The sequence below is a fragment of the Chroicocephalus ridibundus genome, chromosome 1 (genome assembly GCF_963924245.1).
Source record: "Chroicocephalus ridibundus chromosome 1, bChrRid1.1, whole genome shotgun sequence".
Lineage (NCBI taxonomy): Eukaryota > Metazoa > Chordata > Aves > Charadriiformes > Laridae > Chroicocephalus > Chroicocephalus ridibundus.
In genome coordinates, this window is record NC_086284.1 from 183544757 (window position 1) to 183561955 (window position 17199).

Here is a 17199-nt window from a genome sequence, read left to right on the forward strand (position 1 = left end):
AGCTGGGGAGAAACCCAACTCATGCAAACAGGCAGGCACTGAGGAAGAGTCCGGAGGGAAACTTTTAGGCAGCGTCCCCAGTTAGAGGAAGTCATGCATCAGTAAGGAAAGCTACCTCCTGTTGTTTGATTCCTACTCTCAGGGAAGCAAGGCTTTACATTCCTGTAAGACAAACAGAACCGCATCGCAACAACATAGGGCTCTGTTCTCTACCTGTTTTCCTAACAGCTGTCTGTGGGGCTGCTGGTTGGCAAGCTACTTGGATCAAAGACTGGGAACAAATATTTTCATATCTTCACCCAGCAATGTTATCATTAAAAATCATCAAAAACCACTCCCCACCTTCCTTCCCCACTAGGGAAGGTTTTGCATCATGCCCTTCCTGCACTGAGTCAAAAGGCAGCAGCAATCTCTTCTCTGTACATTTCCAACAGCTGCTAACACCATAAGTCAACAAAAGAAGCCTGATACTGTAGCACAAAAAAAAAAAAGAAAAAAAGAGAGAGTGTGAAGCTCTGAGAATATCTTAGGCAATCTGGATGAGAAAATGGGATGAGTTTCACAACAGTTCTGACTTTCTCTTCTCATCAGCTCCCGCTGCCATCTTGTTATTTGCTTAGGGCAGGTCTTCATGGGGTGAATTAAGTAGTCTGCAGCCATGTCACCAGCCCAGCTACCTTCCGCAACATTCACATGCAAAATAAAATCAACCTCATGAACAAGCGCACTAGAAAGTGCATGATATTAAATATTTCTTTGTACCCTGATCCTGCTTGGAAACCAGTCACCCCTGTGGTTTAATAGACTAGGACAGACCTCATGCAGCTGCTGGTAATTCCATTTTGGTCGAGGCGTTTTTTGGATATAAATTAAATAATCAAGCAGCCTGGGGCGGGGGGGAATGAAAATCACTGTCACCCTGTTTACCAGCCTATCTCTAACAGAAAGGTGAAGTTTAGTTGTCCATCTATCATCTATGGCATACTGCGTGCAGCTCTGGAGTCCTCAGCACAGGAAGGACATGGACCTGTTGGAACAGGTCCAGCGGAGGGCCACGAAGATGATCCGAGGGCTGGAGCACCTCTGCTACGAGGACAGGCTGAGGGAGCTGGGGTTGTTCAGCCTGGAGAAGAGAAGGCTCTGGAGAGACCTTATAGCGGCCTTCCAGTACCTGAAGGGGACCTACAGGAAAGATGGGGAGGGACCATTTTATCAGGGAGTGTAATGATAGGATGAGGGGTAACGGTTTTAAACTGAAAGAGGGCAGATTTAGATTGGATATTAGGAAGAAATTCTTTACTGTGAGGGTGGTGAGACGCTGGCCCAGGTTGCCCAGAGAAGCTGTGGCTGCCCCATCCCTGGAAGTGTTCAAGGCCAGGCTGGATGGGGCTTTGAGCAGCCTGGTCTAGTGGGAGGTGTCCCTGCCCACGGCAGGGGGTTGGAACTAGATGATCTTTAAGGTCCCTTCCAACCCAAACCGTTCTATGATTCTATGATTGCACGGGAACTGACTCACAAACTCACCCCCCACTTACCAGTTTCACAGACAGTGCTCATTTTCTTTCCATGTTTTGAGGGCTGAGTAAGGCACTCAAGGCACTATCATAGTTAGTGATTTATCACCCAGCAACTGGGTCACTTCCATGTACAATCGTAATCTACGGCAGACAACAGCAAAACACCCCTCTTCAGGCATGCAGGCTTTGATGCAGGCAGCCAACGTCCATTTGCCCACACGCGCCCCATCAAAACCAATCGTCCGAGTGATTGTTGTCCTGATCTGCATCTTGAAAATCTACCCTAAAGATAAGAAAGAAACCGTGCTCTGATCTCTTTGCTGCAAACTACCACAAGCCCAACCCTCAGGATCCTGGCTGCTTGCCTGCTGGCCCCCCTCGCCCCCGCCAAGCTTGCTCAGGGAGAGCCTGGCCACCCCTCGCATCGGTGTGCAGCTTTATCACGCTACACGACCTACGCAACACATAAAACTTAACGTTTTAGAGGATCAGTTCTCCTTGAACTTCTTCTCCAGCACGATTAGGCAATGCTATTTGAATATCAGAGAACCACCTGGAACGCACGGGACGTGCAGGCCTGTATTACTTGTATTAAATTTGTAATGTGATCATCTGTGCTCTGCTGAGCCTGCTGAGATACCGGGAAGATATTAATAACTTTGAATTAGGAAGAAAACTGCTCCAAGAAAAAAAATGTAGTTGGTATTTTACATCCTACACCCGGCACAGCACTGACAGCAGGAACTGGAAAGGATTGTGGAAAAATGCGTGTGGTAAGAATAGTCTGTATTAGAAATAAATGGTGGAAGAAGAACATTGATCTTATAATGACAGCTGACAAAATGGCAGGTTGAAGCTGGGCACGTTATTAGGGAAACACATATCATTTTCTAGGGAGACCATAAAAACCTCTTGAATATGAAAGCACGTAACTGTGCAAAAATCAAAAGTGCATTTTAAATGTTCCCCTCGTCTAATAGCAGTATTTTCCTGTAATTTGAAGCCTTGTCTGCTTCTTCTACGTAACTAGAAAATCAGAGCTGTTTGACTGGAGTTGATCTGGTTGCTAAACAACCGATAATTGATCTCCCCTGGGTTTCAGCAATGTGTTCTCTAAGCAGTGAGCTTGCTACCTTTCTCTTTGAAAGGTCAGGCCTGTATATTATCCACGTATTTTAAACAGAAAAAAACCCTGACAACCCCAACTTAAGCAAAAAAGTTTAAAGACAGATGTACTGATCAAAATGTGTGATTTTGAAATAACGTTCAAAAGCCATAGTGGTGTAGCACCATGACTCTGATTGCTTCTATGGGCTGCAAATTTCCACCAGGTGCCAACAAGATCAAGTCCATTCTGTTAAAAATATTAATTCTAATATTGTGTTATCTGGTGGTATGATGATACATGTCTCCTCACCACGTGCCTCATCCAGTCTTTACTTATTGGGCTTTAAGATCCACTTTTAATTTTAAAAATCCCTCCTTGTTTAAATGCATCTTTTGGATTCGTCCTACTTGCAATATTCAACTACTGCCTCAGTGAATACCAGCCCCAGCATTTATTTAGTCTGTTTTAGCGTGATGCCTACACCAGAGAATACTAAAGAAGTCCAAATAATCTGATGCAGTAAATTAGACTTCTTAAAAATGTTGCAATTAATTTATAATTTCTGATGCAGTAAATTAGACTTCTTAAAAATGTTGCAATTAATTTATAATTTAAAGATCTTAAGTCAGTATTATTCAAAGCCCATTTTAATAATACCCCTGTGAAGGAAGGCTGCAGAAGGTAATGCCCCAAGAACTGTTGTGGATACTCTCACATTATTTTTTGAAAGCTTAGGACTAATATCTAGTTTATACAATCTGTCAAGGCTTTTATTTTTGCCAAATGGATTTCCCTAAAATTAGCCTGAGCAATATACACAATTAGAACTGAAACCAGGTTCAGGTTTGGTTTAAAAGTTTTTCCAGTCACTGGCAAAAATAAAATCACGCTCTGCCTGCCAAAACAAACATAATTCAGTTTTCCTCTTTTCCTTTCAACTACTAGCAAGCATAACCAAGTTTAAGAGAGATTTGAAATACACAAGCCATAAAAACCATGCCCGTTGTACAGCGTACATGCCGCTACCAAGAGTTAGTAGAGGAGAGCAATCAATAGCTCAACAGTAGCTTTCATTAATAATCAAGAGCTGTAGACATCTTCAACGTGATATTTTGCTCTGTATTGTCATTTTTTTCCCCAAAGGGGTTACTTTTGAAAAGAGATGTCAAACTACCTCACCTCTGAGGGAAAGAACTGAAACTACTTTTAGTTCCAGTTACACTTAGATGATAACCTCAGTGCCCATCCACGTCCAGAAGTTTCTGTATTTGCACTGTGAGATCCTCGCAGTTTTCTCCCCAGCAGATTCATGCATCTTGAAGCAATCTCAGGGGCGTTATTATCCCAGCTGTTTGGGACAGCCCATATCCCTTTCCACACTTTACCAAGTGCCTCAGGTCTTGTACAAACCTCATCTCCCACCACTCTCTGTCTTTGGGAAAATTTGTGTGCAGTAAGACCTCTTTGTGAAGGCAGGTCATCTTGAAGGAGAAAAGAAATTGTATCTGTGGCTCGTACGTAAGAAATTTTAACATTTTGATCCATCTGGGGTGAAAAAGAAACAGGAAAAAAAATGAAAGTCCACAGAATGTCTTTGATACTTCTTGGACTTTGAGAAACCGCTGGCAGTGTCAGTCAGATGTTGCTCCTGTGATGGTCAATGTGGGAGCGCAGGAAAGGACCACTGGAAAGGGGCTCTTTTCATCCCCTCTGCTTGTTTCTGGAGGAAACTGGCAGCTCTGTCTGAGTGCTCTGTTGCAAGATCACAGAGAACCTATATCCATCATTTCCTCTTTAATCTCTATAGGAAGCCTTTTCAGGAGGGCAGGAGGGAAATGTTTAAGGCCACACAATTCGCAAAACACCATCCCCTTTTCACCTGAGCCATGTATTTCTGCCATCAGGTACCTGCGGTATGTCTGAAATTGCAAATTTCATTTACAAGTGTTTAACCCAGCAGCCTTAGTGATTTCTCAAACTAGCTACATAATGGAATGAGATTGTAGGTTGTTTGGTTGGACTTGATGATCTTAAGGGTCCTTTCCAACCATGAAGATTCTGTGATTCTGTGAATTTCCTAGACCTTTTTATAATGAAACATATATGTATGTGTGTGTGTTTATATATACATGTGTGTATATATATACACTCATACACAAACAAACAGAGAAAGGAGCTCAAAGTTCAGGCCTTTTGAGCTCCAATGACTTCTTAACGAGGTCAAGCAGCATGTCCATATTTCAGATTCTGAGACTATCCGACCACTTGCGGGTGCACCAAAGTGCTCCAGTCACTGTCAGAATTGTACAGGATGGAAATCCGTCGGAAATCTGTTGGCTCCTTTTGCAAAATGAGCAGTTAAGAGCCTGTAAGAAATTCCTCTTCCCCATAGGGGAAAACCTAAGCCCAGATTCTCAAACCATGGTACAACAAGACGTTGGTGTGGGGTTATTTGGAGTTTAAGGTGTTCCAGCCACACCAGGACAGCCAGCCCCTGTTGTGCTGATGGCACTGTTCACAAGCCGCGTTGTGAACTAAAGAGCTGATGGGGCTTTGCAAGAGCAAACATTGAAAGCCACAACATTTCCCTGACCCTTATTAAAACAGCATTGCCCAAAAGCAGCCGTGCTGGCACCACTGGGAGCAGAAGGGCAGGGGGGAACATGCAACAGTGTCCGAGCACAAATGAGCAACCAGGACCTGGAACTACAGCGGAGCTGCAAGCTCTGCCGCACTCAGGGCGCCACAAGGTCATTGCAGCAGGACAAAGTGCAGTTTATCTCACCTGGATCAAGTAGGAGATATATTCACATTGCCTGGCTGGTCTAAAGTGGCCTTAGCCTGTACAGAGTTAGGTCTGAAAGCATTTGTCTACCATCATGCTCACAGCAATTATCTCCCTGTGCGGAGGAAGTTAAGCAGATATAAAGGTGCCGTGTCCCTTTAAAATAAAATAAAAGATCTAAGCTGCAGCAGCATAAGAATGCCAATATAACAACCTCAAACTAGTGCTTTGCCCATATAAAATTATTTTGTCTTAAAAAAAAAAAATTACACTTCAAAACAAAACGGTTATCCCGGTGGAAAGAAAATGCACAAAGCTCAGGACTAAGGCTTGTTAGCAAGGCATTCCTCTCCATAAAGACTATAAAGTTTGAGTAGTTCTGCAAAAACCCTTCGTGTTTTAATTCAACGCTCACTGTGTGGATGAGACATCCCCACATACATGCGTGGTCTTTGCAGCTATGCATTTTACTAGCATGGCTCATGCAAAACTAACTGGTTTTGCATACCACGTGATTTTCAAAGTCACGATGTAGATAAAGCAAACACAGGCATCACTGGAACACTTATCGGTTTGCTTCTCGCTGGGGACTGTTCCATGCCAAGTATCTGACGCCTACGTTAGCAAATACTGCGGTGCAGCACAAGCAGCTCTGTAAAGCAAAGCAAGTGGCGCTGAGAACCCAAAGTCCTCAATAGTCCACTTCACACGTTTCACTTCAGACAGTCTCTGTTTTCATCCTGTGGCCTGAACGCCCATTAGTGGTCGGAGCAGGTTGGGTAGGCTCCTGGAGTGCCTCTTCTCAGAGGTTTCAGGAAACAGCTTAATCTTCATCTGAAAGGGAATTAAGTTTATGTGCTCTAAGACTGCTCGCTGATATCAACCAAAACAAGAGAAGTGAGGACAACTGGAAGATTTGCTTCAAAAGCACACTCCTGCGTCTAACTAAAACTCTGTAGCCTAGGCGCCATCCACAGAATAAGAATGCAAGAATAATTTTGTAAAGGAACTAGATTCAGCCTTTTTCCCATCCTCTGTCTCCTTCACTATCTTATGCTAAACACCTGCTCAGCTGTGTATGTGAGATGGAGCTTCGAACTTTAAACAGAAAGGAAAAATCACCTTAAGGCTGAGACTAAGTCCAGAAAATTTTAGCAAGGAAGGGAAAAGTAATTTTGAAAAGGCAGCTGAGCTGGGAGTTGTATTTCCTTAAATAGTAACCTGTAAATGCCAGCTCTTGTAATGATGTTTCCATTCAGAGATCTTAAAATTATTTTTAAAAATTCTAATTCTTTTTTTAGCTACAAGAAAAGCAGGTAAGTCCTAGGAAGACAAAGTGGTATGAGCAGGTAAGTGTCAGAGGAAGGAGTGGAGTCCAACCTTGCAGCCTCCATCGGTAGCCGGGTCAGCGCGGGACAGCCCTGCACAAAGGAAATCACTTCACCCGGTAGGAAACGTTCCAGGTTTTGTGCACGTAAATGACTGTTGCTTCAAAATCAATGGATGATGGATGCTGAAAATAGCATTTGAATCCTCATCTTACATGTATCAGTTGCCAGGCACACACTGCCCCAGAGAGCCAGTGAGGAAAAGGGAGATTTGCAACGACTGCCATCCACAGCAACCAGCCAAATGGTGCCTTCTTCCAAGAGGAAGGAATCAGTAGGAAAAAACCAGTACTTCTTTGATGCAATCTTGTTGCACACAAACAACCACACACTGAATTCGGCTTCCCGGAATACTGTAAGGCTCAAACAGCAAGGAACAGTTTCCTTGCTCAGTATTCACAGCCACTTTACCCAAGACAGCACTATCTCTTTCTTAGATCTTTCATGGCCAAGCTGTACGTGCCTTTTTGAGTATGAGCAGCTTTTAGTGGCCTTCTCTTTCTGCTCCTGTGGTATTTTCTTGCTGATAGTCAGCCACACTTCCAAGACGTATTGCCACGTCCTTCCTCCTCCCTATCCCTGCTACTCTTCCTTTCTGCATCTGAGTTCCCCTTCCCTCTTCCCAACGGCAAGTCACGAGGAGCTCACAAGAGACACTGTGTCCTCAGTCGCAGTTTGGGTGGCTGGAGCAAGCACCTCCCCTACCAAATAAACGTTGCACTTGAGAGAAAACCCAGTGCTGACCTGGAGCACAGGCAGCGAGCTCAGCAAGGGCACTGAGAAATTTTCGTGCCTTCTCAGAAGTTTATGCTGGTTAGATGTAAATGTTCAAAGGCTTAATATCCAACTAAGTTCAGGTGGACTTTTGTGGAGGACAAAAGGTAAATGCATTCGAAAATGCAAAAAGGCATGAACTAATTAGCACAATACAACCTTTATTACAGCACTAAAAGCCTAAGGGGCTCATTATCACCGTATGAACCTCCTTCTCTGAGGACCCCCGCTCTGTCTGCAAAACTGTGCTGCTTTGATGTGTTCCCTGAACAAAGAGAAAGGCCCCAATGTCGAGGGTGAAACACGAGGAGTGACGCTCTGTGGTGGTTTAAGGAAGGAAATGAGGAGGCACACTGTGACCTATTGAAGCTGCTGGGGAATCCAGGCGAGGAAATTTGAAATTACCCTAAGAGGGATTTGATGAGAACGGGGGGATTAACACCAAACCCTGTAGGATCTTTAATGGTCACAAACAGCCCAGCCCTTAGTTTCATTTGCCTCCCGGTGGCTCTACACCCAGCAGCAGCACAAGGCACCTGGGCCACCAAGCTCGCTTTGTGAGCTGCGCCACGGTATGGCCGAGTCCATCTGAAGAGCAGCTCTGTCCTCCTGTTCTCATCCCCCGCTGTACGTGCCTGCTCTGACCCCACAGTCACCCAAACCAACAGGGAAAATACCTTTTTGCCGGGCTTCTTTTCAGACAGTTTAGCTGAAAATTAATTGGAGCAGGAGTGACCCAGCTGGCAGCAGCTGGTTGCAGCTCGACCCAGCCGTACTGTAAAATCACAGCACTGGGTGGGAAATTTAGCTTTGCTGGCCATGCCGAAGTGAGACATTCTTCCCAAGCAGCCGGGTGAGGCATGCAGACCACACTTCATCACAGAGCTGACGAGAGAAAGCAGTAATTACACGAAGACGAGATCTATTACCTGACCGTTGTTGTAAGATGGATCTAAGGTGTCATGCGGAGCAAGGCAGTCCATTAATTTTCCATTCCGCCGGCAGCCCAGGTGCACCAGATCCCGGCAGTGAGCATGGCAGGTGTACTTGCAATCTGAAACACCCACAGAGACACACAAAAACAAACAAACAAAAAAGAAAATAAATAGAAGAAGTGTTTAGAAATAAAAGTTGCGGCAGGCAGAACCTAGGAGCGAGGCACATCCTCATTTGCTACGTGACCTCAGAGAAACCACCACCTCTCGACTGAATCTCCCCATCCGTACGTAAAGATAATAATAGTTACATGCTACTGGAGACGTAAATTCACCGGAGCGAAGGTGACAGCGCGGCAGACCTCAGTGTCACGCTGACAGGGCTGCAGTGATGCAGTCTGCTAGCTGGATCGGGGCTGCCTTGGTGAGATGTTTTTGCAAAAAATCCATGACACATACTAGGTATTAGCTGCTGTAATGTAAGCTCGAAAGGGACTATTCTCAGAAAAAAACTCAATATTTATGATTTTCAGACAAAAAGTCCTATGCAAGCACAATCACTATTACACGGTTTTACATATTTTAAGCTTAGGTTCTCTAAAGAATATACACATGAGTATTGGAAACGGAATGAGAAGCTTATCTGAAGCTGTAAATAAACTGCTAAATCACTAAGTTGCCTTCAGGAACAATTCAGAAATTTCACTTGCTGGCTAGCAAAATCAATTAAGATGGCTATTAGAAACATAAATTCATGATAACAAAGGCAAATGGCCCCATCTGAGTAAGAAATCAGGTGATGCACATGGCCTCTAACCCCAGACAGAGAATCACTTCAAACAACCTATATTTGCTCTGAAGCCTTGTCGCGTTTTCTGTTTTTCTCTGGAAGTTGGGCAGAGTTCGTGATACCACCTTTGTCTAGCACTGAATGCCACTTTCTATTTTTAGGTTTTAAACTGTTCATAATTTTGCCAAAGAGCAACCACTTGTGCTTCAAGTTTCCATGCTGGGGAACATCATGCTGTTTGTTTTAGAACATTTTGGCTAAAACAATTCATCCATTTCCAAGAATGACTTTTGGAGGAAATGCTTTCATTTTCCCTAACTAAACTACTCTTAAAAATATTTTTTTGTTGTTGTTACAAAGCTTTACACTTCCCTGGTTTATAGCAAAAGCTGAATTCTGGATGGGTTTTTTTTTGTTCCCTTAGCAGCCTCTCAAAAATCTCAGTTTCCTTTACATTTGATTAGATGCTCATTACAGTTCTTCAAGTATAAATTCTTAAGAGTTCCCATTTCCAATCAACACTTGCACTCAAGCACGGTTAAATATATTTTATTTGGCACAAAGTCTGCTGATACAAAATCAAGCTGTCAAAACTTTTCCAATACCAGTGACCCAGCAGAGCGAGTCCATCCTGGATCCGGTAACTGGGATGTTTCTGATCTTAAACCAGACTGACTATATCACAATAATATATCTCAAGTCACACTCCTCTCGGGACATCAGCAAATAGCCTCCAGCTAATTATGGGGCAAAAAGGACCCCGTTGCAGTATAAATCAAAAACACTGAAAAAAGACTTTTAACTCTCTAAAACCATCATTGTATTTAATGCAGAATTTGGAAAACATGAAGCAAAATAGGCAGAAGACTACAGAGGGAAAAAAGGATGGTTAAGGCAGCTGTGTGGTGCCCAGGAGAAACGATGACTGTCCCTGCACCCTGCTGCGATGCTGGCAAGTCGTGCCAGACTTTCCACAGTTGCTGCTGAATTTCTCCTGGGTGCCACATTTGAGCTACTTCATCTGATTTGCAGGAAACATGGAGCATTCACATCCGCAACCAAAATCAGGGAGAACTGTGTTTTTAACCCAAATGAGGTTTTTCCAGGGCTCTGTTTTACGCGTATGCAGCTGGGATTATTTTTCAGAGGACTCTCACAGCTCATAGAGGACTTCTGGACGCAAAAGGATGCTCACATTTATGGAGCCCTTGAGAGAAGAGAATAGTTTTGTATTTGGGAAAGGACCCCATAAGAAGCAGTTGAAAAGCCTCACCCATACTCAGCAGGATTAAATAAAATTTGGAGCTGCTGTTCATCGAGTGAGGGAGCGGGGCAGCTCCAAGGAAAAACCCAAGATGGGAGCACTTAATTAAAAATGACATTGTAATGCATAAGCAAAAGAAGGTCAAATGAAAATAATACTTGAATTTCTGATTTTTCTTCATTTCTGAGTTCTTTGCTCTGCAAATTGAGTTATCATCTTCTTAAGAAAAAAAAACTACTTATGAGATTGCACTGTTTGTCTACCTTTCTATCCTTCCCCTGTAGTTCTGAGACAGCTGACCAATTTCAACCACAAATGGTCTAAAAGCTAATTACGTTAATGTAACTCTCATGAAAATTACCTCCTGGGAAAGGGAGGGAGACCCAAACTAATACCCACACTCTGGGCAAGGCAGGCAAAACTCAGCCGCTACACCATTGTCTGGCAATGTCTGCACAACCAGTTACTAAAAAGATCCCCTCCGTGGTGAAGAGGTTACGGGGAATGAGGCACAAATCTGCAGGAAACCAGGCTTCACTAATTCCACAACTTTCTATAATTACGCAAACATATAAACCAATCATGCACCAATTCTAAAGACGCATTTTCGCAAATAATATTAGGAAAAAAATCTGTTAGCTAAACAGTGTTCTGAAACAGAATTACTAATTAAGTTAGGAAATATTACCTCTCAATGATATTTTCTTTGTCATTTGTATTCATTTTAATTTGTGAGTCCGTAATGTCATTTGGAAGACAAGCCCATAATTTCTGCCTGGCTGTTATAGGCATAATTGCAAGAAATGTAAAAGCTTCATCTCTGAAACTCTTTCAATCATAAACTAGATTTTAACATACTGATTATAAGTTTAATGAGTAAGACAAGAAAAAGGATGATTATTTTCTAGAATAGTAACACTTAAACCTTTTTTCCGATGTGTTCTAGCTTTAAACACATTATTTTATTCCATTCATGGCATACAATGTTTCACAAAGGTCCAGGTTGCATCAAATTAAAAAATAATATCTTCTTGTGGTAATCCTTTACTGGACCACTCCCAAAACTGCCATGAGTTCAAAAAGTAGCTATTATTCTGGAAAGACGGTTTTGGTCATCAGATTGTGGATTGACATATTATTTCTGCTTGGAAAGCAATCAGAACCAGGTGTTCTTCCTTCACGTGGTCTGAAATGAATGCTGTCCTTTGAATTCAAAGATCTGGGGGCTTTAACTGGGCACAGTTGATAAAAGCTTTCACTGACATTTAGAAAAGCTACCAGGTTTGTTTCACTAACGCTCAGACTGCCCTGTACACTGAGGTTATTTACGCAAGTGATGCATCAATGCACACTGAATATGCATAATTGTCCTGCATCGCTAGGAAATGCAAAGTATGTATTTATTAAACATACAAGTATTATCCTTTAAAAGTTGCCTTGTCAGCTACTGAGACATGATGTAAGACCTTATTGTTTATTATTCTATTGCAACAATGGCTTGACTAGAGTCATAGAAAAAAAAAAACCTTAGCAAATTTTACAATTACATGAAATCACACTAGTCCTATCCTGCCTTCAGACTTCATTTTACATTAATTTTAGGTGAATAGTCCCTACCCGATGTTTGGGTTTTCTTCACCCGAAACTTGATTTTGCCTGATAGCTTGTAAATAGCTGTTCCCATAACTGATTTGCTCCGGGGCGGCGCAGCAGAAAGCAAGCGAGTGAACAGGCAGGCAACCCAACAGATGCTCCAACATCACACCCTAGTAATTGAGCATCACTGAACCAGGCAGCGGCAGGCAGAGGCTCAACGGCAAAGTCTCTCTACCCTGCTGGGGTCTTCCCTGCCTAGGAAATGCACATGTTCATTTCTGTGATGGCCCAGACACATTTAACTTCCAAACGGCTATGCAAAATGTATGTCGTGCCTGAGCAATTGAAGCACATGGAAAGTTCAAAGCCAAGTCTGTATTTATGCTTGCATCATTTATCAACCGCAGTAAGGTTGAAGAAGTCTTTATTCGAAAGCATGAGGAGGGTATACAATTTGGTGCCCCTACTCTGTGTGTTAGGAAGTTAGCAAGTAAAACCATCTTTACTTGAGAGCTTGTGGCTTGGTTCCCAGCTATCAGAAGAGAGATTATTGCTATGCTTGCTCTACGGAAGGTATCTCTGTAAAGCTTCTTGGAAAAATATTCAAACTACGTAAGGTGCTTAATGCTTTAATTCTTAATCCATTTTCAGCCAGTAGGTCACAAAAGGAAGGAGAATGAAGTTCAGCAGTATTTCTCCTGCAAGGCCAAATTGCATTGTATTTCTACAATACATTGATATCAACATCTCACATTTTGGTTTCTACTTAATATATGTTGTGTTGTTCTCCTTTTTGCTGATGCTCAAATGTCTACATTCGAGTTTGATGCCGAAGTTGCTACCAAGATCTTTTTTAGCAGTTTCACTAGAAGCTGTAATGGAACGGGAAACCTGCTTGGATAAACAGCCTTCAGAAAGTGTTAAGCACGGCTTCTTGTGGGTGGAGATCTGCTGTAACGTCAGTTTTATCTCTATGCAATTCCTTTTATTTCTGATTATTTTTTTTATTTATTAGTTTCACTTAACATCAGTCTGAGATTAAAATAAAGTTCACTGTAACCCTATTTCCCAATTAGTGAGTCATGGGTGATTTTTAAGGGATCACAATCTTTACAGATGAGACAGACTTTCCGAGCTCCGTATGGCCATCCTTTCCCCTGCGGGATCTCCGTGCACATTTTGTGCTCTTTCCGCACTGTGGAGCCAGGCAAGGCTTAGATCAGCAAAGCCTACATCTTCCAAACCCCTGTAAAGCTCTGCCTATCCACAAGTACCGCTTTGCTGTTTAAGGTCTTCTAATCTGCTGTTGCTCTGGAGACTCTGCTTTCAACGGGTACAGTGGCCATGGTCACGGCCGCTCGCCATGAGGCCCTGTATGGGCCACGGCCACTGGCCATGAGGCCCTATATGGGACACATGCTTCCAAAAGAGAGGATCCTCTATCATTTTGCTAGGCACAGAAAGAACATATAACTGACTTAACTTGCTTCCTAGGGAAATGCTCCAAGAAGCCTGCTCCAACAATCTCCAAAAAGACAGTGAAAGCATCTTGTTACTGGAGTGGCACTGAGCGGGCTGAATTAGGCCAGAAGACGTAACCAGATGTGCCTTCTCCTTCAAGCAGATGAATATTGTTCGCTGAAAAGCACGTGCTCTCTCCCATTCAATTCCTATTTCCTACAGCTGTTGCAACCCACTTGAAAAAATTAGCATGCAAGCATGGATAGAAACAGCAAAGGATGAAGACTTTGAAAGTGCTGGTGTTAAAGCTAGGCTTCCAGATTTATAATTTAAACACAGAATTTAAACGCCCACACAGAATTGGAGTCATCATCAGAGGCAGTGGCACTCGCTGCTTACACAGCACTCAAAAGAAATGTTGGGTGCTCAATATCTTGCACAAACGAAGCCATCATTCTGCAAGTGCCATGGTTGGAAAGTTGCAGCCACGGTGTCAAATTTTCTGTCGCCTGTTCCCCTCCTGCACTGCAGGGAATGGGAAGCTGCAAAATCAACCTCAGCTTCCTTCCTTGTGCAAATACATGAACTGCCACGGATATGCCACCGTAGGTGAGTTATCCCTATTCATCCTTTACTTGCAGAATAATAACAAAGAACAGAATATCTGATACAATGCTTTTCAGAAATGTAAGTGGTGTTCACTCCCAGAGAAGTACTACACCAAACTTCAAAGATTATTAACATTCATAGCACCTTAGTATCAAAAGGATGGTAGACTTGTAAAGCAGAAGAAAGAGCACAGAAATCTGCGAGGTTTTGAACAGGAACGCAAAAGAAGCAAATTAAAGTGGAAGGAGGTCAGCTGGTAGAATAGCTTTCATGGTATAAATGCATTTTTTCCTCAGTTTTGCTAAAATACTTATCTTCTATTTTCACACAACTGGCAAATACAATTTGGATTACAATCTTCAATTAGTAAAAAAAAAAAACGAAAAGCCTCTCAAATGCTAATCTATCACTACATCGAATATATTCACACATTTTACTAGTTTACTAGCAGTTGTCACTTGTTTCTGGCTGCTAATTTTTTCAACCCCGCATCCAAGCACTGTGCAACTCCAAACATTTACATACGCACCAGATAAAACTGAATCTCTGCCAGGCTTGAAATCCCATCTGTAACTGCCACAGCCCCGCTCAGGGTCAGGAATCCTGGCCTGGGAACAGGATAAACTCCTGTAACAGGCTCTATTAGGAGCTACTCATACTGATTGAGATAAAATTAACCAGAGTGCCTACGGCACAGACCTGCTAAATCATGTATTTGCATATATTTGGACCACAGCAAAAGGCCTGTGCTTTAACTCTAATAGAACAGTCCAGGACCCAACCCAAAAGCTCACTAGGTTTTTGTCTGCAAAGCGTCTTACCAAGCTAAAGTTTGAGTACTGCACAAAAAAATATGCTATATTACTCACCAGTTTAATAAGAGTTTTTAGATAACAGTTTATCTATCATCTAGGCGGGAAACAACCTGACTTTTCCACATCCAGAGGACATTACATTTGCAAAGCAGGAGGGAGCGATCAGCCTTGTGGTGAGACGATAATAAAACTCTTGAGTGAATCACTGACCAAGAACAGAGAGGCCTGAAGGAGAAGATGAGGTATAGAAATCAGCAACCTCCACGAGCCTGGGACTGTCTAATGTCCCTGCTGCCCGGGAACACAGGGACCACATCTCTCATCACGTGCACTGGATAGTAAGTAATTGCTTAATAAATAAATTCGGCTTCCCAACTGCAAAACAGGATGGAATGACAGGCATTTTAGATTCAATAGCCAACCCGATTTTTTTTTCAGTTTCTGCTGCTGGTACTTTTATAAACTTCTACAATCCTGTAGTCTGTTTTGGAGCTTTTAAGTACTTATTTTTTGTATGAGCTTATCTTAACCTGTTCTGTGCTAGAGGGCTTGCTAGATAATTGGTAAACACCAAGACACACGTGTTCTGTGGACATGTTCACCCTCAGCCAGGGGTTAGGCAGACAGGCTCAGCAGGACTGGCACGCCAGCGCATCTCTCAGCCTTCCCACAGTGGAAGGAGACATTGCCATCTAGCTGCACGCTGAAGAACTGGGATGTAGGAGTTTGCATGGATGAAGCATCTTTGAGTGACCACTGCTAGCCAGGTAGGCCTGATGGCTGCCACCACAGAGAAAGTCCCTGACCCCTGAGGGAGGACTGTCCACTCTTCACGCCAGCAAGTGCAAAAACCGTGCGTGAGGAAGGGTTAAGGCCTGTCTTCAGCTGCTAAAATCTACCATGGCTCTCAGATGCTTACATGGCTCTGAGCGCCTGGCCCAAAGTGACGTAGGAACATAAATCCCATTGATTTACTCTGGAGCTATTAAAGAATTAAAGACAATTTAATCTGTTTGTAAAGCTCGTTTGTATTTTTATCAACATGACGACAGTCTCAGGTCTTCTCTTTTCTTCCAGTGCTTGCCAACAGGCTCCAGCTAAGCCTTGTCACAGGAGACTCTTGCACAAGCCCAGGATTCTGTACAACCAGCCTATAGACAGGTCGATGCTCCTGAAAACTCCGACACCTCTTTTGGGCAGATAATGCGCTGCCTGCAGTCCTGTTTACAGTCACCACTCCCGCAGAAACAGAACACCCAGCGCTTGCCAGACCACCCTGAAATAATCACAAAATCTGTTTGCAAACAAGGCTGAAAACGTTTACTTCATTCAATCAGGGTAAGGGTTAAAACATAAATTTGCAATAGTGGAAGCACTTCAGAAAGAAAAGCACAAGACAAGAAAATACAAGTTTATATTATATTTACTTCTCACAATCTCCTTTACCCGTTTCAGCATCACAGCTAGCTGGAGAGCCGGGCCATGTCCCCTCCGGAGGCTACCGCAGGGCTACCAGGCTTTTGGGGGCTCTTAGATCCGCCTGTGTCTGGGAGGGAGCCAGGGGGGTGCAGGGATGGGCTCTCCTTCCCCAGCCTGAAATGCCTCCTCCCGGGAAGGGCTCCCCTGGAGGCACCTAGGCACGGGAACACCACACAGTAAAGGAGAGGAGATACCTCATTTCTCCTTCCTCTTTAGGTCCTCTTGATACACGCACATCCATGGCATTCTTTAGTTTAACTTCCAGGCTACAGCTTTAAGCTGACTCTGCTTGTACAGCCTTCTGAAAAAATGGTCTGAATTGCAATGCACACCTTGAGAAACAGGCTCGTCGGGCTGGTAACATTCCTTCTGCCCTGAGCTTTGAGATCAAACATGAAATGATGTAGCCGGGAAAGGGGGGGTTTCAATCAAGCAACCTTCTCCTCCCCAGGTACCTGGCTAGTTTTCTGAGGTCCCCATCTAGGGACGCTGTCACACGCTGCCAAAAACCCTAAGATAACCTTAAGATTTAGGAGATTTTTTAAACACCCTGTAGCACTGCAATTCCTCCTGTCTTCCAAAGCTCCACACATGAAAACAGTGAGGTCTGGTAAGACTCAACCTGTTAAAAAATGCAGAGTAGGAAATCAGATCCACACTTCGCAGCACACGTGAAGG

General features: G+C 43.3%; 1 protein-coding gene across 1 annotated transcript in view; it reads right to left on the bottom strand.

Annotated features, from left to right (window-relative positions):
- LOC134510129 (ras association domain-containing protein 5-like) overlaps positions 1 to 17199 on the bottom strand; it is a 55685-nt gene that overhangs the window by 14123 nt on the left and 24363 nt on the right. The window contains exon 2 of the mRNA XM_063323035.1: positions 8502 to 8626. Within this exon, the coding sequence (XP_063179105.1) occupies positions 8502 to 8626 (125 nt within the window). The remainder of the gene's footprint in view (positions 1 to 8501; positions 8627 to 17199) is intronic.